This window comes from Sturnira hondurensis, unplaced genomic scaffold (genome assembly GCF_014824575.4).
Source record: "Sturnira hondurensis isolate 20B ecotype Veracruz unplaced genomic scaffold, ASM1482457v3 Scaffold0008761, whole genome shotgun sequence".
Classification (NCBI taxonomy): Eukaryota; Metazoa; Chordata; class Mammalia; order Chiroptera; family Phyllostomidae; genus Sturnira; species Sturnira hondurensis.
The window spans coordinates 3,132,883-3,155,465 of NW_028081392.1; the positions used below are offsets into that span (position 1 = coordinate 3,132,883).

A 22,583-nucleotide genomic window follows, 5' to 3' on the forward strand; every position below is an offset into this window, starting at 1 on the left:
AGACTCCAAACTATAAAAATCCTAGAAGAAAACAGGCAGTAAAACCTCAGACATTTCTTGTTACAATATTTTTTCTGATGTATCTCCTCAGGCAAGAGAAACAAAGAAAAAAATAGGACTCTATCAAACTAAAAACCATTAACAAAATGGAAGGAAAACCCACTGAATGGGAGAACATATTCATCAATGAAACATCTGATAAGGGGTTAATATCCAAAATTTATAAAGAACTTATAAAACTCAACACCAAAAAGCAAACAGTCCAATTAAAAAATGGGCAAAGGACCTGAATAGACACTTCTCCAAAGAGGACATACAGAGGGCCCAATAGACCTATGAAAAGATGCTCAATGTCACTAATCATCAGAGAGATGCAAATTAAAACCACAATGAGATATCATCTCACACCTGTTAGAATGGCTATCATCAATAAATCAACACAAAGGCTTGGCAAGGATGCAGAAAAAAGGGAACCCTTGTGTCCTTGTTGGAGGCTGTGCAGATTGGGGGAACCATTGTGGAAAGCAGTATGGAGTTACCTCAAAAAATAAAAAATAGCCCTGGCCAGTGTGGCTCAGTTGGTTGAGCATTGTCCTCTAAATTGGAAAGTTGTAGGTTCGATTCCCACTCAAGGGTACACGCCTAGGTTGCAGGTTCAGTCCTAGTCAGGGCAGGGACAGAGGCAACTGAGGCAACCAATCAATGTTTCTCTCTTGCATCAATGTTTCTCTCCTTCTTTCTCCCTCCCTTCCCCTCTCTCTAAAATCAATAAGTATGTCATCACTTCAGGCTAAAAAAATTTTATTTAACTGCCTTATGACCCAGCAATTCCACTTCTGGGTATGTATCCAAAGGAACCCAAACTACTAGTTCAAAAGAATATAGCCCTGGCCGGTGTAGCTCAGTGGATTGAGCTCGGGCCTGCGAACCAGAGGATCATGGTTCGATTCCCAGCCGGGGCGCATGCCTGGGTTGCAGGCCAGTTCCCAGCGGGGTACCCACAGGAGGCAACCATACATTGATATTTCTCTCCCTCTCTCCTTCCCTTCCCCTCTAAAGATAAATAAATAAAATCTTTAAAAAAAAGAATATATGCACCCCTATGTTTACTACAGTATTATTTACAATAGCCAAGATTTTGAAGCAGCCCAAGTGTCCATCAGTAGATGAGTGGATAAAAAAAGCTGTGGTACATTTGCAACATGGAATACTATTCAGCCATAAAAAGGAAATCTTACCCTTTGCAGCGGCATGGATGGACCTAGACAGCATTATGCTAAGTGAAATGAGCCAGTCAGAAAAAAACATACACCATATGGTTTTACTTACATGTGGAATCTAATGAACAAAATGAACTAACAAGCAAAATAGTGACAGAATCATAAATAGAGAGCAGGCTGAGAGCTGTTGCTGGGGGGGCGGGCAGGGAGTGGTGCTGGGAGAAGTAGAGGGATTAAGTAAAAAAAAAAGGAGGAAAAAACTCATGGTCACAACAGTGTGGTGACTGCAGGGGGGAGGGAGGAAATGGAGAGAGGTGGTGGAGGATGGAGGGTTTAAAGAGGATAAATGGTGTTAGAGACATGACTTGGGATAGTGAACACACAATACAGTGTATAGATGATGTGTTGTAGAATTGTGCACCTGAAACCTATATCATTTTGTTAACCAGTGTCACTCCAATAAAGTCAATAAAAAGGAAAATTTTTGCCCTGGCTATTGTGGCTCAGTGGATTGAGTGCCAGCCTATGAACCAAAGGGTCCCTGGTTTGATTCCCAGTCAGGGCATGTGCCTGGGTTGTGGGCCAGGTCCCCAGTGGGGGGTGCCCTAGAGACAGGCACACACTGATGTTTCTCTCCCTCTCTGTCTTCCTCCCTTCCCCTCTCTCTAAAAATAAATAAATAAAACCTTTTAAAAAGGGGGAAATTTTTAATAAAAAATTTTTTGAAAGTAAAAAAATCTCTACATTGCCTTAAGCTAAACAGGAAAAGAAAAAGAAAAGGAACACACTATGCTCCCAAATAAGTAATAGCTTTTTAAACAAAGGTAATGGGTTTGACTCATCTGTGGTGAACACAGCTTTCATATCAAAAATTAGAATATTAGTTCATAGAAATAATTATTTTCAACTTGTAACATGATTATAGTGCACACTCCAAAACCATCAATGACACAATCCCTAAGTATGGATATAGAAATATGCATGTGTTTGTACATTGTATGTGTTCCATATAGCACCAGAAATTAGAACAGAAACTCATAAATACTGTTTAAATTGAAGGAGGTAAAGACATATATCAACACTCTTTTTGCCTGCTTCTACATTACAAAAGTATTGTTAGTTTAAGCCCTGGCTAGTGTAGCTCAGTGGACTGGGCTCAGGCCTGTGAACCACATGATCACGGTTCAATTCCCAGTTAGGGCATATGCCTGGGTTGCAGGCCAGTTCCCAGCAGGGGACTCACGAGAGGCAACCATACATTGATGTTTCTCTCCTTCTCTCCTTCCCTTCCTCTCTAAAGATAAATAAATAAAATCTTTTTTCAAAAAAGTATTGTTAGTTTATGCAAAATCACTCAAAAACCTAATTGATATTACCTGGGGATAAAAACCTAACCAACCTCACCCAACTGAATGAAATTTGGGGTAGTTAGTGAAAGTACTTAAACTTTTTCTATAGGCTTCCCAGCATAGGATTTTTTAATTCTGTCAAATAAAATTTGGACAGTGAAAGCATAAAATTTTAATTACATAAATATGCTTGATTAGATCCTTATATTATGAATGAAAAAACTGAAATACTATTACCTGTACAAGGTCACAAGACTAATGTACAGAAGGTCAAAAAGTAAAATCCAGTCTCTTAATTCCTAAATCCAATGCTTTTTATATCATTGTCTTTTCTTCTCTCATTAGCAATTTATTTTCTCATTAAATTTGAGGTATAAAACTAATATTTAACCAAAGCATAAGTATCTTGGGTGGAAAATTTCATTTACTTTTATGTGAAAAGCATAAAAAAGAGGAAAAGGATTACTTGAAAGTTAGGCCAAGGGGTAGGGACCTAACACTCTCTGGGCCTGTCTAGGCAGATCAGGCAGAAGGATGGGAAGCTTTGGGATTCTGAGACCACCAAGTTGGCAAGCAACGCCAAAAGGGAAAATCTAAAGTACAATAGATACTCATCTTAGGAAAATTTACTTTCCACTAGCTCTGTTCAAGCATATCTGACCAGATACCAATGATGAGCTACAATATGTGAATTCAGAGGAAAGAGATGAAGAAGTAGACAAAGACTGGACTCCATTTGATGTGTGTGCTAAAAGTCTGAATAAGCCCTGGCCGGGTTGCTTAGCTGGTTAGAGCATCATCCCAATTTGCTAAAGTTGCAGGTTCAATCCCCAGTAAGGGCACATACAAGAACCAATCAATGAATGCATAAATAAATGGAACAACAAATTGATGTTTCTCTCTCCTCTCTCCCTCTATCTTTACCCCCTGCCCTTCTTCCCTCCCCTAAAAAATCAATAAAAAAATTAAAGCCTGAATATTATGAGAAACGAACAATACTATGAGACTAGAAAGTCTTTGACTTGTGGAAAGATTTTTGCTTTCTATACTAGAGAAAAACAACTAGGATAAGACACCTTGGTGTCAAAAGGGGAAAGATGAAAACAAAAGAGACTCTTCAGGAAAAAAGTCAATAAACAAGTAGTAAGATCATCATGTACCTCCCCTATAGGCGGGTTCATAGTAGTAGTTAGTTATTATTTCACTATCACATTAATCCCCCTTTTTACCAATGAGGTAGGTAACTGAAACCCAAAGCGATAAAATTGAGTTGCCTAAGATCACAAAGATAAACTCCAAAATAATCTCAGGTTGCTGATCTCAAGCAGAGAATGTCAAGTATTATATTTAAAAGAGTTATCAGAAATACAGCACCAGCAACTAAAAGTCAAAGTTCACCAAAAAGAAATAAATTGCCCTTACCTGCAAGGCACTATTGAGGAAGCAACTGTTTTGTCCTGGCTCATTGCTGAGGCCTTTGCTGGGAGCTATAGAGGTTGAGCTTCGAGGTGCAAACATCCCTTGGACACTACCACGGCCCCCTGAAAAGTAATTTTTCTTCCAAGACATTATTGTTCACATTTAGCCTGAAAACACAGAGGAGGTTTTGTATCTTTTGGAGAGGGAGTTTCTGTCTACTGAAGTCCTTAATAGAAAGAGAATCCAGAATTTAATTAATATATGTTGAAAGATTTTGAGTTTACAACCTTCCAAACATCATATATGTAGCTCAAGGAATGCAGGTATCCTCTTAGATCCACAAGACAGAGCTGTCCTCAGCTTGCTCCAAACAACGCCCAAAATTTAACATGGCACAGGACAAATACAAGCAGATATCCTTGAGTATTATTTCCTTCTGTTTTTCTTGAACTGCCTTCAAAAAATCCTGGTGAAGTGGCTGTAATCCTCAACTCCAACAGTATCCAGGATCAGGGCAGGTAGGATGTGTTCCTTTGGCTTGTTAATAATGCTTCTCGTGGATTGAAGATTTTTCCAACTGGAAGGAGAGGCAGACAGATAAGCAAGAATCCAATGCAACCCTCCTCGCCTCCTTTTATTGCCTTGTCCCATCATTCCCTGAAGTAAAAATTCAAGTTCTAAGCCACTGACATAGATTCCACAAAGCAAAGAAGCTTGTTTGAATTATATGGGGTATTTGCTGTTGCTGCTGCTGTTTTTTATAATGCTCCAAACATCTATCATTCCATCCAGAACTTCAGCAAGTCTTCCTTCTCCTGTCTTCCTCTGTGACTTGAATAGCCAGCTGTGCCAGAGAGCTTTAACAGAAGGGAAAAAAAATCAAAAACTTGCGTCACTTAATGACTCTACTGGCTTTGTGCTGTTCTGCCAAGATCAACGTTGCCTCACCTCTCACTATAAACTTGAAACCTTGGCAAACAATGCCAAGAAAAAAAAACTAACAACAACAAAAACGAGAAACAAAAGAGGGAAAAAAAAGGTATGTGCAGTTTTCCTTTCATGGGAAACTTCTCTGAAATTTTCTAGAAGGAGAAGAGAGTTGATCTAGACAAAAATAAAAACGAAATTCAAGCTTCCAAAACCAGGCTAACAAAAAAAAATTACCAAGAACACACCAAATGAGAAATTAAAACAGTTTCTTTTGGATATTGTAAGTAAAAAAAAAATGTAAGGTATTTTACATAGTCATAGCTATAAAAGCCTATTTAAAGGTGAGAGGGCAGTCTGGACTCTGCTTTGAGGAAAGATGTCCCATCCCAGAGAAACACTCATGTAAGTAAACTATATGTCCTTAACACTAGTTCAAGAGAACTAAATTTTCTTTAGCCCCATTTGTTTGTATGTTATATTTTTGCCAGAAGATGAGAGATAATTTGGGCTACAAATCACTTAATCCTTATATTATATCTGAGGAGCTCACAAACAGAGGCCATCCAATGATGAACATTAATTTTCTCAACTAATAAAATGCCAGTGAGACAACAGGGAGAAAAACCAAAGCAAGCAACTTCCTTGGAAGGTAATGCTTCTAATCTACAGATTCAAATTTTCCTATAAGGCTGCCATGCCCACATAAGGAAAAAATTAGGAATGTCAAATTTGGTTTCTAACAGTTCCCCAAGCAGTTTCCACCATCGTGCAGATCACCTGAAAAAGCAAAACTGCTATAATATCTTAATCATTCTCTGGGATATCACACTTTCCACAGTGTGTCCATTAGAAAAATTGAGGCACAAGAACACTAAATGGTTGCATAAAACTGTTCTTTCTCTTTTCTAAATTCCCAGACTATTTATAATTTACATGTTGCAATTTAAGTATTTGATTATACACTATAGAGTCATATTATTCTCTATTTATTTTATATGGTATCAGTCATAAATCCTAACTATGTCTGTATGAAATAAAATACTAACAGTCTTGGCCTGGCTGGTGTAGCTCAGTGGATTGAGTGCGGGCTTGTGAACCACACGATCGCGGTTTGATTCCCAGTCAGACCACATGCTTGGGTTGCAGGCCAGTTCCCGGCGGGGAACTCATGAGAGGCAACCATACATTGATGTTTCTCTCCTTCTCTCCTTTCCTTCCTCTCTAAAGACAAATAAATAAAATCTTAAAAAAAAAGAAATACTAACAGTCTTTATTCAATCTTTATAACAGCCCTATCATGTAGAAATTAATAGTTCCATTTTACAGAAAACAGAGTAAGGCTTAAAGACATTAACTTGCCCAAATGAAAGCTGGTAGGTGGCAGAGCCAGAATTGTTTGCCTATAATACTGCACTTAGTTACATATTTTATTATACTACTCCAAAAGCTCCTATCACAGTGCTAGTCATAAGAAAGTACTCAATTAAATACTGCATGGCACCAGGAAGGATTTCAGGTCTCCTACACAAGACCCTCCACTCTACATACACACCCTCACACACACCCCACTTTAGGCTGCTAAGCAACTCCCAACAAGCCGAGCAGCATTCCTTCAGCTCCACTGCTGTAAAGGAATGACAAGTACCAAGCCTCCACTTTGCTTACAGCCAAAAGGATTTGGCAGGCAGGTGGGGTTTCCAGTGTCCACATTAGGAGCTTACTGAAACTCAGCCTGCCCTATGTACACACCCCCTGAGTTTAGGGAGCACAGGGAAAAAAGGCAGGGGCAGAAGAAAAGATTCTCAGACTCTGAATGGGACTATTATGCAGGGTAAGGCAATAATAAACTCTGACACTTGTTCTAGGTGTGTCAGAAACTAGAGGTGAGAGCCAAAAAGAACAAAGCCAAGACAGACAATAACAAGTGGTCCAAAGAAATAGTGATTAACAAAGTATTTCACTTAAGTTACAGGTCTAGCACCAAACAACATAATTCTTTTCCAATGCCATCTACTAAAGTTATGAGAAAATAAATTAAGAGTTCTACCCACATGGCTCTAACAACCAATTTAAAAGAATAAGAATTTCTTAAGCAATACTGAAGTATTTAGGGGTAAAAGAGTATAATATCTGTAATTCACAAATGGCTCAGAAGAAAAAATTACAAATATATATATGGGATATATGTGTTCATATGCTTATATGAAGAGAGAGAAGGAAAATGGGAAAGCAAATAAATATAACAAAATTTTAACAATAGGTAAGGTTGGCTAAAGGGTATACAGAAATTCTTTGTACCATTTCTTACAACTTCTCTAAGTTTTAAGTTATATTTTCAAACTGAATAAATAAGAATTTAAAATTATGTAAAAATTACCTGTACTATATGAGATATTAGTGATTCGATGCAAAATCATAACTAAAATTACTAAGCTGATAATGATATCATGCCAGATGATATAGGCAATCTAAAATTTTTTTTAAAAGACAGCTATAAAAAAGTATAGATATGATGACAAAATAAAATAGAATAAAACTTAAATACATTTCTATGAAAAGAAGAGCTCAAAAAACAATGTCAAGTTGCTGTATGGAGTAAGCGATTTGGAATAATTGTGATATTATACAAACAGGACTAGGACTAGACTTGGAGTTAGAAGATGTCGGTTCAACTTCCTCATTACACTAATGTGTAAAATTCCCAACTACTTAGGTGCCCTGAACTTTGTTTTCTGGGTCTGTAAAATGGTAGCACGATACCTACTTCACACAGTGGCTGAAATTTAATGCAAAAGGCACATGAGAGTACTACCAAGTTTTTAAAACATTCAATGAATGAGTTCCCTTAATGGGTGAACTGCTACACCTAGAAGTAGAAAAGTAAATTTTGGTATGGGGACCTCAGGATAACAGAAAGTTGTAAGGTACCAGAAATAAGTCTTCTAATTGCAAAAAAAAGAACAATAGACCTCACAGAATAAGTGACATGTCAGCACAACTTAGCTACATCATTGGAGAAACATTTGAATTTTACAATTATTTTAGAAATACAGTTTATCTTAAGGCAAACAATGAAGCCTATTACAAGGAATACGGTAACATTTTAGAAGGTCGACAAAGAATGACTGTGTTCAACTAATCAATGATTCAAATGGAAAAACCATGAAGAGTATCTCAGTTTCTAGTGAAGGAACAGTAAGTTGCCCCTTTACTAGTTGCCCCTTTACTAGTTGCCCCTTTAAAGCCAAAAGTAACCCACACATGAGGAAGTCAAAGTGCATTACAATGAGATATCAAAAAATTTAACCAGGAAATTTTCTGACATTCCTAATTTCTGTTATTCTATATAGCATTTTGCTGTAATTTACTTAAGAAACTATGTTTGGCCTTAGCTGGGTGGTTCAGTTTTTTTGAGCATTGTCCCATACACCAAAAGGTTGCCAGTTTGATTCCTGGTCGGCACATACGTAGGTTGCAGTTCAGTCTCTGGTCAGGGTACATACAAAAGGCAACCAATCGATTGTTTCCCACGTGGATGTATCTTAATGTTCCTCTCTCTCTCTCTCTCCCACTCCCTCCCTTCCTCTCTTTCTAAAATCAATAAAGCCTCTACTTGCTTACCATCAGTTCCTGCAGAACATGGTACTTCTCCTGACTCCACCACCACACTTTCACTTCATCATTCACTTTCCAAAGAAATCTCCTAATTTCTTTTGTCTTTTTATTTTTTAAGAAATTTGATTTTAAAACCTACTGGCTTTTTCCATAGGCAGCATTCTTCCTCCTTTTCTGCAGCACCTAACACTGGCTGCCCTGATACTATGCAATCCTGAATTTGTTAGGTGAATTAATAAGAAAGTGAGAGAGTGAATAAAATGAAAGAATGACAAATGAACAGTAGGTCTCTTATTGCCAACAGTTCATTTTCTGTTTCCTCTCCTGTTTTATTAAAAGTGGGCAACCCATGCCCTGACTGGTGTGGCTCAGTGGGTTGTGCATCCTCCCACAAACCAAAAGGTCACTGGTTTGATTCCTATTCAAGGCACATGACTGGACTGCACGTTAGGTCCCCAATTGGGGGTGTGCAAGAGGCAACAGATCCATGTTTCTCTCACACATTGATGTTTCTCTTCCTCTCTTTCTTACTCCCTTCCATTTTCTAAAAGTAAATAAATAAAATCCTTAAAAAAAATAAAAGTGGGTGTTCCCTAAACTTTAAATGAGGCCTTCTTGCTCTTTTCTATAGTACTTAGCATGATGTCCTCATCTCGTTCTCTACCAGAACGTCAACTATCACTGCTGGTCTGATAAATTAAAATCTTATGAACCCTAAAACCAAATTACCAACTACTTGAAAATTGACCCACTTTTGTAACAAGTTCAACATGTCCAACCCCCCCAAAATAGTTCCTCCTCTGACTTATTACTTATTTATTTTTACTAATAACATCTCCAAATGCCCAGGTTTAGAACTGTAGTTTTTAAATTTTTTCCTATCTCTCTCCCCCTGGCTTGTCCACATAGCAAGGGCTTGTCAATTAATTCTCCCTTCAAAATCTTTCATATTGAGCCTTCTTTTTTTAATTTCCACTGTCCTCAACATAGTTTACACCACAATTACCTCCCATTTAGACTATTACAATAGATAAGTCTTTCTGGCCTCCTGTCTTTTGCCATCCCAATTCACTTATGTATAGTTTTTAAAATTAATATTCCTCTTTAACATGTTCCATTATTTATTTATGTGTATTTTACACAAAAAGGCGAGAAGCTTAAATTGTTCTTTAGCAGTGGAACAATATCAACTGCCAGCCAAAATAGGTTTTTGATAGGATGACTTCCCCTTTTTTCAGGTCCCAAGCAAGGCAAAAATGTCTACACTTACCACTCTTATTCAACACCATACAGGAGGCCATAACCTGTGCAATGGCAAGGAAAACAAGTTTAAAAAGTAAAGATTGGGAAGATGGTGGAGGAGTGAATGGAAGCCACAGTAACCTCCTCCCAGGACCAATCTGGAATTACAACTAAATTATGAAGAAATTGCCTGAAACAAACAACTAGACAGTAGCAAGAGAGAAGACCTATAACCTTAGACAGACAGAAGAATCAGCTTCAGCACAACCCGACTGGTAAGGAGTACAGTGGAGACTCGAAAAGCTGGCTGGGCACCCACAGGTGCCACACCAGAGGGATAACTAAGCAGCCTGTTGGATCGCCCAAGAAGATTTAAACACCCCACTGTCAAAAATGGATAGATATTCCAAACAAAATATCAACAAGGATATTGTGGCATTGAACAATGCCCCAGATCAAAAGGCTTCACTGATATATATTGAACCTTTCATCCCAAAGAAACAAAATATACATTCTTTTCAAATGCACATGGAATATTTTCAAAGATAGACCACGTGATAGTACACAAAACAAGCCTCAACAAATTAAAGAAAAATGAAGTCATATCAAGCATTTTCTTGGACCACAAGAGCCTGAAACTATAAACTAACCTCAAGGAAAAAAGGTCAAAAACACTCCAGTTTGTGGAGATTCAATAGCATGCTATTAAACAATGACTGGGTCAATAATGTGATCAAGGATGAAATCAAAAAGTTTCTGGAAACAAATGAAAATGAACACACTGCAGTCCAAAATTTATGAGACACAGTGAAGGCCAAGTCCTGAGAGGGAAGTTCATAGTGATACAAGCCTACCTAAAAAAAAAAAAAAAGAAACACTTCAAATAAACAATCTAACCCTACATCTACAAGAACTGGAGGGACAACAACAAACAATGCCCAGAGCAAGTAGAAGGAAGGAACCAACCAAGGTCAGAGCAAAATTAAACAACATAGAGACTAAAAGAACAATCAAAGGATCAATAAATCCAGGAGCTGATTCTTTGAGAAGATAAATAAAATCAAAAAGTCTTTAACCACCCTGGCTGGTGTAGCTCAGTGGATTGAGTGCGGGCCTGCGAACCACACGATCACGGTTCGATTCCCAGTCAGGGCACATGCTTGGGTTGCAGGCCAGTTTCCGGCAGGGTCCAGTTCCCTGCAGGGGATGCATCAGAAGCAACCATACATTGATGTTTCCTTCCTCTCTCCTTCCCTTCCCTTCTAAAGATAAATAAATAAAATATTAAAAATAAAAAAAATAAAAAGTCTTTAAAAAAAATAAAAAGTCTTTAACCAGACTCATCAAGAAAATAAAGAGAACCCAAATAAACAAAATCAGAAATGAAAGAAGAGAGATTAAAATTGACACCACAGAAATACAAAGGATTGTAAGAAATTACTACCAACAACTGTATGCGAAGAAATTTGAAAACCTGGGTGAAGTGGACAAATTTCTAGAAAAATATATCTTCCAAAACTGAATGAAGAAGAAGCAGAAAGCCTGAACAGACCAGCTGCTGAAATCAAAGCAGTAATCAAAAAACTCCCATACACAAAAGCCATGGACCAGACAGTTTCACAGGAGAATTTTACAATATATTTAAGAAAGAGCTAACCCCTATTCTTCACAGACTATTCCAAAAAAGTCCAAGAAGAGAGAAGACTCCCAAACTCATTCTATAAAGCCAGCATCATCCTAATCCCAAAACCAGATAAACATAAAACAAAGAAAGAAAACTACAGGCCAATATCACTGATGAACACAGATGCTAAAATCCTCAACAAAATACTGGCAAACTGCATCCAGCAATTCCATAAAAAGATCATACACCACGGCCAAGTGGGATTCATCCTAGGGATGCAAGGATGATATAATAATCACAAATCAACAGACATAACACACAACATAAACAAAATGAAAGAAAAAAATCACAAGTATATCAATTTATGCTGAAAAGCATTTGATAAAGGACAGCACTCATTTATGATAAAAAATTTCAGCAAAATGCGAAAAGAGGGAGTATACCTCAGCATAATAAAAGCCATAAACATGAAATCTACAGCCAACATCATACTCGACGGACAAAAACTAAAAGCTTTCCCCCTAAGATCAGGAACAAGACAAGGATGTCTGCTTTTGCCATGGAAACACTGGTTATAAGGATGCTGAATGAAATTAGGGGAAGAGCAGTTCTCTCTGAAAGAACTTCAACAGTATAAAAAATGACATGGCAACCATAAAAAAGAAACCATCAGAAATGAAGGATGTACTAACTAAAATAAACAACACAACAGTAGAGTAGATGAAGCTGAAATTCAAATCAGAGATCTGGAATGTAAGGAAGCAAAAAAACACACAATCAAAACAGAAAGAGAAAAAAATCAATAAAATGAAGATAGTGTAAGGAGCCTCTGGGACAATTTCAAGCATGCTAACATTTGCATCATGGATGTGCTAGAAGAAGAAGAAAGAGAGCAAAAAGATGGAAACCTATTTGAAAAAAATGGCACAACACTTCCCTAACCTGGGAAAGGAAATAGAGATTACCAGTCCAGGAAGCACAGAGAGTCCCAAGCAAGATGAATCCAAAGAGGTCCATAACGAGACACATCATACTTAAAATGCAAAAGGTTAAAGATAAAGAATCTTAAAAGCACTAAGAGAAAAGCAGTTTTAGTTCCCTGCAAGGGAGCTCCTATAAGACTGTTAGCTGATTTCTCAAAAGAAACTTTGCAGGCTAGAAGGGAAAGGCAAGAAATGTTCACAGTGATGAAAAGCAAGGACCTACTACCAAGATTACTCTATCCAGTAAAGCTATCATTTAGACTCCAAGGACAGCTAAAGAACTTTTTAGACAAGAAAAATCTAAAGTTCATCATCACCAAACCAGTATTACACGAAATGTTAAATGCTCTTCTTTAAGATGAAGATCAAAAATATTAATAATAGGGACTTCCAGCCAAGATGGAGGCGTAGGTGGAAACACTGTGCCCCCTCCCACAACTAAATTTAAAGACAGCAAAGTTTTAGCAACAAAAACGCAGCCAAAACAGTGAAAATTGAACTGTATGGAAGTCTGACAACAACGAACCACTTAGCCAGACTGGTAAGAGGGGCAGAGTCAGCGGCGGAGTGGGGTCGGGCTGGAAAGACCGTTCCATCCGACCAACCCAGGAGCAGAGGCGGAGACAGTTGGTGGACCCCAGGCGTGGGGTGGCAATGGGTGGACCCAGTGAGGGCAGCAGGCTGGCTGACTGCAGTTAAATATTCGCACACAGATAAACCAAGCAAAGGAGAGAGCAGTGAGACAGACCACTCAGGCTAGGGCCCCAGCAACAGGAATTGGAGCCTGAAAGCACCAACTGGAAAGACTTTCTCAGGGTCTAGGGGCCGGGAGAGGCTCCCAGGCTCACAGAGAGTTCATTGGAGAGACCCACAGGGTCCTGGAGAGTACATGGGCCCCCACACCTGGGAACCAGCACCAGAGGGGCCCGATTTGCTTGTGGGAAGCCGCAAAGGGAACAGAAATCTGAGAGAGAGCGGAGCGGAGCAAAGCACCATTTTTTTCCCTCTCTGACCCCACCCCCACATACAGCGTTGCAACCCAGTGACTGGGTTGCCCGGCCCTGGTGAACACCTAAGGCTCTGTCCCTCAAACATAACAGGTGCAAACAGACCAAACATTGTGACTCAAGAACAGCTCAAAGCCCCAGAGCCTATAATTCTAAGTGACCAAGAAATAGCCAACCTTTCAGATGCACAGTTCAAAACACTGGTGACCAGGATGCTCACAGAATTGGTTGATTTTAGCCACAAATTAGAGGAACATATGAAGGCTAAACTAACTGAGATGAAGGGAAACCAACAGTGATGGAAAGGAAACTGGGACTCAAATCAAGGGACTGGACCAGAAGGAAAAAAACAACCAAACAGAATAGAAGGAAGAAATAAGAATTCAAAAAAATGAGGAGAGGCTTAGGAACCTCCAGGACATCTTTAAATGTTCCAACATCCGAATTATAGGGGTACCAGAAGAGGAAGAGGAATAGCCACGAGTGAAAAACTTATTTGAACAAATAATAAAGGAGAACTTGCCCAGTCTGGCAAAGGAAATAGACTTCCAGGAAATCCAGGAAGCTCAGAGAGTCCCAAAGAACTTGGACCCAAGAAGGAACACACCAAAGCACATCATAATTACATTAGCCAAGATGAAAATGAAGGAGAGAATCCTAGAAGCAGCAAGAGATAAGGGGACAGTCACCTACAAAGGAGTGCCCATTAGACTGTCAGCTGATTTCTCAAAGAGACCTTACAGGCAAGAAGGGGCTGGAAAGAAGTATTCGAAGTCATGAAATCCAAAGACCTACAGCCAAGATTGCTTTATCCAGCAAAACTTTCATTTAGAATGGAAGGACAGATAAAGTGTTTCTCAGATAAGGTCAAGTTCAAGGAGTTCATCATCACCACGCCCTTATTATATGAAATGTTAAAGGGACTTATCTAAGAAAAAGAAGATGAAAAATATGAACAGTGAAAGGACAGCAAATTCACAGTTATCAACAACCACACCTAAAACAAAAGCAAACCAAGAGGACAGCTAGATCAGGAGGAGTGGAACCATAGAAATGAAGAACACATGGAGGGTTAGCAACAGGGGAATGGGAGGAGGAGAAGAGGGGAGAAGGTACAGAGAATAAGTAGCATAGAGAGTAGGTAGAAAATAGACAGGGGGGAGGGCAGGAATACTATGGGAAATACAGAATCTAAAGAATTTGTGATGCCCTGGCTGGTGTAGCTCAGTGGATTGAGTGCAGGCCTGTGAACCAGAGGATCACAGTTCGATTCCCAGTCAGGGCACATGCCTGGGTTGCAGGCCAGTTCCCAGCAGGGGACTCATGAGAGGCAACCATACATTGATATTTCTCTCCCTCTTTCCTTCCCTTCCCCTCTAAAGATAAATAAATAAAATCTTAAAAAAAAAGAACTTGTGATACATGGGCATGAATGAAAGGGGGGGAATGGTGGGGAAGGGGTGTGCAGGGTGGAGGGGAGTGAAGGGGGGAATGGGACAACTGTAATGGCATAATCAACAAAATATATTTTAAAATTTAAAAAATATTAATAATAAAATGGCAATAAGTACTTATCTACCAATAATTGAATCTAAAAAACAAAATAAACAAATTAGCAGAAATGAAACAGAATCATAGATATAGGGGATGTACTGATGGTGGATAGATGGGATGGAGGTCAGGCAGATGGGCAAAAAGGGTGAAGGGGATTAAGAAGTGCAAATTGGTTGTTAAAGAATGTCGTGGGGATATAAAGGATAGCACAAGGAATGCAGTAGTCAAAGAATATCTATGCATGACCCCTGGGCATGGACAATGGTGTGGGGACTACACGAATGAGTGGGGAGGGTCTGGGTGATGTGGGCCAAGGGGGACAACTGTAACAGCATTATCCATAAAATGTAATTTTTTTAAATGTAAACAAAACAAAAGACTGGGGTAGCAATACTTATACCAGACATAACAGACTTTAAAACAAAGCCTATAATAAAACAAAGAACCACCCAGAAATTCCACTTCTGGGTATTTATCCAAAGGTACACAATACATTAAATCAAAAAGACATATACATGCATATATTCACTGCAGCATTATTTACAATAGCCAAGATATGGAAACCACCTAAATGTTCATCAATAGACAAATGGATAAAGAAGTGGTTCATATATACAGTGAAATGTGACTCAGCCATAAGAAAATGAAATCTTGCCTCTGCAACAACATGGATGAACCTAGAGGGTACTGTGCTGAATAAGTCACACAGAGAAAGACAAATGCCAGATGATTTCATTTATATGTGGAATCTAAAAAACAAAATAAATGAATAAGCAGCACAGAAACTGCCTCATAGATACAGAAAACATTTTGATGGTTGCCAGACGGGAAAGAGATTGAGGGGACAGGTGAAAAGGTGAAGGAATTTAGAAGTACAAATTGGTAGTTACAGAACAGTCATGGGGATATAAGGTACAGCATACTGAATATAGTGAATAATACTGTAATATCATACATGGTATCAAATGGGTACTAGATTTATAAGGGTGATCACTTTGTAAGTTATAAAAATGTCTAATCATAAAGTTGTAGATCTGAAGCTAATATAATATTGTAGGTCAACTGTAATTTTAAAAAAAATTTTATTTTTATTTTTTTATTTATTTTTAAATTTTTTCTAGATTTTATTTCTTTATCTTTAGAGGGGAAAGGAAGGAGACAGAGAGAGAGAGAAATATCAATGTATGGTTGCCTCTGGTGTGTCCCCTGCCGGGAACTGGCCCGCAACCCAGGCGTGTGCCCTGACTGGGAATCGAACCGCGATTGCATGGTTCACAGGCCCGTGCTCAATCCACTGAGCTATGCTAGCCAGGGCTAAAAATTTTTTTTTTATTTTTTAAAATGGAGGCCCCTGAATTATATAAGCTTCAGCACCCAGAGAATCTGAATCATAGTAACAAAGCTGGGGTTTTATAGTATATATTACTTGAGAAAACACATAATTCAAAAAGCTACTTTAAATTCAGTTATACTAATAAATTTGTATTTTATTAAAGCAGCATCGAATATGTTATTCATTGTATAAATTTTGTTAGCACTAAATAGATACAAATTATACCATTTGGAGCACATTTGGATTTTGGAGTTTTGAGCCCATTGAAATAATTCTAACAAGGATTCACTGTTGAGAGCTAAAAATGACAGGGCTAAATTTAAAAGATCATAGCTCATGACTGCCAGCATTAGAGGTACAGCTCTAGAAGCTGATGACCTTAAATTTTTTTTTATTTCTCTGTATTAATGAAAAACAGACAATGATTACTTCACAAGTATACACAGTATAGCTAATGTATTGCCATTTTTCTCAGGCTAAAGTAATAAACCAGGCTACAGCAGCAACCACCCTAGTTATACCCTAATTAATTCCTCACCAACAAAGTCAGCATCTTGTTGCCTCTGTTTCTGAAAAAACCCAAAGTAGTCAGTCATTCAAAAGTTGGCTGAAATAAAATTGGCTTATGCATAAAGAGAGCTGAAGCCTGAAAGGGCACTGGACCAGGAAGAGCCTGTCACCCTCATAGAAAGTGGGGTCAATGAGGTTCAGAGACCTACAGGTTATCAGCATTAGATACTTCATTATGAATTTGGACATGAATGTGACTTAGACCAATGAAGGCTAGAAAGGATTTGTTCCTGCAGAGCCTTGAGGGCCTTTGATAAAACCAGGTGAAACAAAGTCCCTTAAGAGACTTCATTTCATAATAATTAAAGTTCAATGAGGTCCATGTGTAGAGAACTCCATGACATTTATACACATTATAGTATCAAAGTATCTCCAAGAGAGCCCTGACTGGTGTAGCTCAGTGGATTGAGTGCAGGCCTGCAAACCAGAAGATCTCGGTTGATTCCCAGTCAGGGCACATGCCTGGGTTGCAGGCCAGTTCCCAGCAGGGGACTCATGAGAGGCAACCATACATTGATGTTTCTCTCCCTCTTTCCTTCCCTTCCCCTCTAAAGATAAATAAATAAAATAAAATAAAATAAAATAAAAAGTATCTCCAAGGTATTTATTAACTAGAAAGGAAAAGATAGTCACTTCACTGTGGAGAAGCCCAGCAGAAACCTACCTTGACCAAGTGATCAAGGTCAACATCACCAACAATAATACAAACTGACATCATAAATCCCATGGTAATAATAATGCACTAATAAGGACACAACATTATTTCTGTAGTATTCTTGCATAATCTCTGTCCAATCATGAGAAAACATCAGACAGATTCAAACTGAGGGACATTTGACAAAATAACTGATCGGTATTCTCCAAAAATGTCTAAAAGATTACAAAAGACAAAGTTTAAGGAACTTTTATAGAATGCAGGAGACTAAGGAAGAAAAACACCTAAAATATCATATAATGTGAGATTCTAGAGAGGATCCTTGATAAAAACAAAGAAAGAGCAATGGTGGAAAAACTTGCGAATTTTGAAAACCATATTCAGTTAGCGGTGTTATACCAATGTTCATTTCCTGGCTCTGATCATTGCACTATAGTTACATAAAACAACATTAAAGGAAGCTGAGTGTAGGATATATAAAAACTCTCTGCACTATTTTTGCAACTTTTCTCTAAGCCCATAATTAGTTCAAAATGAAAAACTTTTCAAACTGTGCAAACAATTCATTGAAAGAGATGGAACCCTGTGCCCAACGAGGGATAGAGGAATTCGGGAAATTAATATCTACCCGCATAAAGGTATGTAGACTAAGAGATTTATAGGAAAAGAGGTGACGTTGACAGTTGGTGGTCCTAGTAAACTAGAGTCCGATGAAGGCTTCATGTGAAATCTCTGTGCTTACTATGTTCAACATCACAGAATAGCACTTAATGGATTGTTTTATTAGTACAGTAACCTGTTTCTCAGAATAAACTGTTAGAAAAGTTTTTTTTAAGATTTTATTTATTTATCTTTAGAGGGGAAAGGAAGGAGAAAAGGAGAGAAATATCAATGTATGGTTGCTTCTCGTGAGTTCCCCACTGGGAACTGGCCTGCAACCCAGGCATGTGCCCTGACTGGGAATCGAACCGCGATCGTTTGGTTCGCAGGTCCATGCTCAATCCACTGAACTACACCAGCCAGGGCTGTTAGAAAAGTTTTTAAATCTATAAGAGCAAGAATAAGTAAGTGTAAAAAAACAAACAAACAGGAATATCGTTAGGGTAATAGAATTATAGATTTTATCTAAATTCACAGATAAATTATCTATAATTTCTAATTTCCTTACTGAAAGTAAACCTAAAATAGGGATTTAAACTCATTTTCCCTAGAAATAGAATGAAAATACCCTAGACCAGAGATAACCAATCAGTGAGACACCTAATATCCTAATATGAATGTTGTTTAAGTTAACTATTTCCTATTTAGAAACAGGGGGCCAGATATAGATTTCCAGGTTCTTTCATTCAATTCTGATTGCTGCTGCTGCTGCTGCTCAGTTTCAGATCTCACCTCCTCTGACTACATGGCAGGCCTCCAGTTCTGCACATGACTACCAGAGGGCTCCTTCACTACACCATGCTACTCACCTCTTCAAAAATCTTCAGTGGCTCCCAGAGAGGGGTTCTTCTGTCTAGAGAAAAACAGTACTTTTCTCACTCACAATGGGTAATATTAATGGATAGATTTTTCACAAGTTTCTTTTCCATGATGTTTTTTTATCCACTCAATCTACTGCTAACAGAGCAAAAACATGAACAAATAGCAAACTTAAAGAAAAAATAACAAAGCAGTCAATCAGACCTATTCTGACAGCTTTTTTTAATTGATTCATATTCTTGATTATGAATTTTTACATTCACCAGGATATGAATATTTTTATATTTATTATTAATTTTAGAGAGGGGGAGAAGAGAGAAAAGAGGAAAAAGAGAGAGAGAAACACTGATTTGTTGTTCCACTTATTTTTGCATTTATTGGTTGATTCATGTATGTGCCATGACCAGGGATTGAATCTGCAACCTTGGCATAGTGGGATGATGTTCTCACCAACAGAACTACCTGGCCAGGGCACATATTTTCAATATTCACATATTCCACCAGTAGTATTACTAATGTGTGAGACTGAATTAAATATATCTAGCACCTGCACAAATCTAAGAATCATTATACATTACCTCTATTTCCAGTTACATCTTCTATTCACTCATTGGTCAGCCATTTCACCTAGCATTGGGTATGTGCCCTTCACTCATCCTCCATTCCCGGTAAAACTGACTCTTTTTTGTATAATAAATACACTCTGTACTCTTTTACCTCAGTGTCTTGGCTCTAATGATGCCTCCACCTAGAGTGCCTTTCCTCTGCTTTTCTTCTTAAAAATAGTAACTATCATACAAGGAACAGCTACATCCAAAGCATTCTCAGATTCCCTCCCTGTCTCACCTTTCCATTTTCTTCATTTATTTCATCTTCTTCTGTGCTCTCAGTGCATGTGGTTAGATTACAGCAGTCCCTCCCTCCCCCATGTTACAGTTATTTGTGTATATGGACTACATTATATATTGCTTATGGGCATCTTTTTATTCTAATCAGAGGTTGAATATAATAGACATTGAATCATTAAACATTTAATTAAAAGAGAAAACTTTCTGTTTGATAGGTAGGGATTTAGAACAACCAATCCTAACTCTCATTAAACAATAGACCCCCCCCCCCAAAGTGTAGATATTCAGTTTGAGATATTATAGACAAATTTTTCTAATGGAGACTATATCAATTGAATCAAACTTTGCCCTAATTTAAGCTTGAAAATAAAAAGAGATAAGCATCTATAACCATAAAAAGAAAACCTAAGTGATTTGTTGAATTATGGGGTGGTTATGTCAATCTCCCCAATGAACACAATTACCCACTCAAACAACTTCCTGAGGGTTGGTCTTTGGAGCTTCAAATTATGACATCATGTACAACAAGAAGAATTGTACACTGATAAAGGACAGAATGCTTTATTCTCCTTTTCATGAACTTAGAAAAATGTCATTTACAAACAAATTTTCTAAAACCTGTTAGGGAATAAAAAAAGCCAGAAGGCATGTTTTACTTTGCTACAACCGGTAACCTCAGAAAACACTATGCTCAGAGAGGAGACCCAAGGTGCACCATTCCCAAAGAACATAACATGAATTATACAATTTAGGGATCCAGAGTTACCAAAGTATTGTAGAAAAGGTCTGGACTGCCTCACCTAATGACTGTGTCATCATAACCAAGTTACTGAATCATTTACTGAAGTCTCTCAGGTACTACACCAGTAAAATGGGATTAATAAATAAGACCCATCTCATAGGATTAGTATGTGAGTTAATGAAATAATGTATATGTATAAGTAGCCCAGTACCTAGTACTTAGTGAATACATATTTTGATGATGATGATGATGATGGAGATGAAGATGAAAATACATTACAATCCTGCCCCATCACTTTCAAGTCATTTACTATCTATAATAAATGCAATTTGTTGAGAGTATTCAACAAATTATACACAAAAATATTTAGGGCCAGGTACAAAATAGGAGCTACATAAAGAATAGATATGATTATAACTGACCACCCCCTATACCAAATCTCTCTCCCTCCTTCTCCCTTTCTCTTATAAAACACATCCAGACACTTAGAGTAAAAATTCCATAAGATTAAACTATAATCGATAGCACAAACCCAAAGCAATATCAAAATGAGGAAAAATATATTCTAAAAATAATGCATTCTCAATACAATTCACCTAGAGTATTATGATAGCTTCTAAACTGTTCTTCCCCTTGTAATCCTAGGCATAAAATATCACCAAAAGCACCCTGACTGGTGCGGCTCAGTGGGTTGGGTGTCATCCTGTAGAGCAAAAGGTCACTGGTTCAATTCCTGGTCAGGGCACATGCCTGGGTTGTGGTCCAGAGCCCTAGATAGGGGTGTGCCAGAGGCAGCTGATTGATGTTTTTCTCCCTCCCTCTCTCACTCCCTACCTCTCTTTCTAAAAATAAATAAAATCTTTCTTTTTAATTTTACCAAAAGCAAACTCTAATCAATCACTATTTAGCTCAGAAAAGTTTAGTGACGTACTGTCAAAACTCTTTGGCCTTAAATGGCCTTTCACAGTCTTAACCCACACACATTTTCCATCTCATCTACCACTATTCCCCTTAAAACACCAAAAACAATTTTGTTTTGTCTGTGTCACCTTCTTCTCCACCCCCATCTTCCCAGTTCTACATAATACTAGTAAACTTTTCCACTTAGCAAGTCTGTTTGAAGAAGCCATTCTGCTGGCAACTTACAGTAGTAGATACTAATGATAGTCACACTCTATCAGGAAGGAGCAGTCATTTATATTAATTCATTTCCCAAAGGATTGTCTAAAGACCACTTCCCACCAACTGGGACTTAATCGCTTCCTCCCAGGAACTTTATTAATAAGTACTTTATTAGAATACAATGTAGAAAATTACATTGCTTTACACCCAACAGATGCTCAATACTTGTTAAATAAAAGAATAAATGAAGAATGAAGTTTTGTGAAACACATGATTTAGAGATAACTTAATTATAAGCATGATCAGGACTATCTCTCTATCTCTTCCCTGAATCTACTGCCTGAATCATATCATATTTAATTCATACCTTTCCAAAAAGTCTATGGAAGAAAGGTACTCTACTTGATGATAAGTAGGACAAACATGTTTTTTTCTCAAACAGATTGCTAATATCACCAAACTAGTTAATAGCTGTGGTTAAAGGAAAGAGAATCAATAGCAATTATATTAGGCTGCAGGTTAGCAAAATGGTAACTATGAGCTCTATAAAGTTGCCCTGTTTATTACTCTCTGGTCCAATAATTTAGAACCAGAGAATTTTTTCCTTAATTTTTAAACCACTAGGGTTTTTTACATTCAAATGATTACAACTATGCACTATTTATTAATCATCATAAACATACCATTACCCAAATTATTATATCACAAACAATAATGAAAGCATGATAGCTCTATCAACAAGAGAAAAATACTGAGGGAAGCCACTGACTGCACCAGCTTGACTCATTTCTGCTGGCAAAACACTGGTACTGAATGGCACAAGCAACTCCAGCGTGACAGACCAAGCACATGACTTCGGAAGGTGGCCGAGGGTACCAAGGATAAAAGGGC

General features: G+C 37.9%; 1 protein-coding gene across 9 annotated transcripts in view; it reads right to left on the minus strand.

Annotated features, from left to right (window-relative positions):
• The window catches only part of USP54 (ubiquitin specific peptidase 54), a 148,612-nt gene that overhangs the window by 68,946 nt on the left and 57,083 nt on the right, over positions 1-22,583 (minus strand). For 6 of the 9 annotated variants that reach the window (XM_037055918.1, XM_037055911.1, XM_037055920.1 and 3 more), the window contains exon 2: positions 3,992-4,845. In XM_037055918.1, coding sequence (XP_036911813.1) covers positions 3,992-4,138 — 147 coding nt within the window. In that variant the 5' untranslated portion in view covers positions 4,139-4,845. The remainder of the gene's footprint in view (positions 1-3,991; positions 4,846-22,583) is intronic. The other 3 variants (XM_037055915.1, XM_037055917.1, XM_037055916.1) reach the window with 1 other exon arrangement.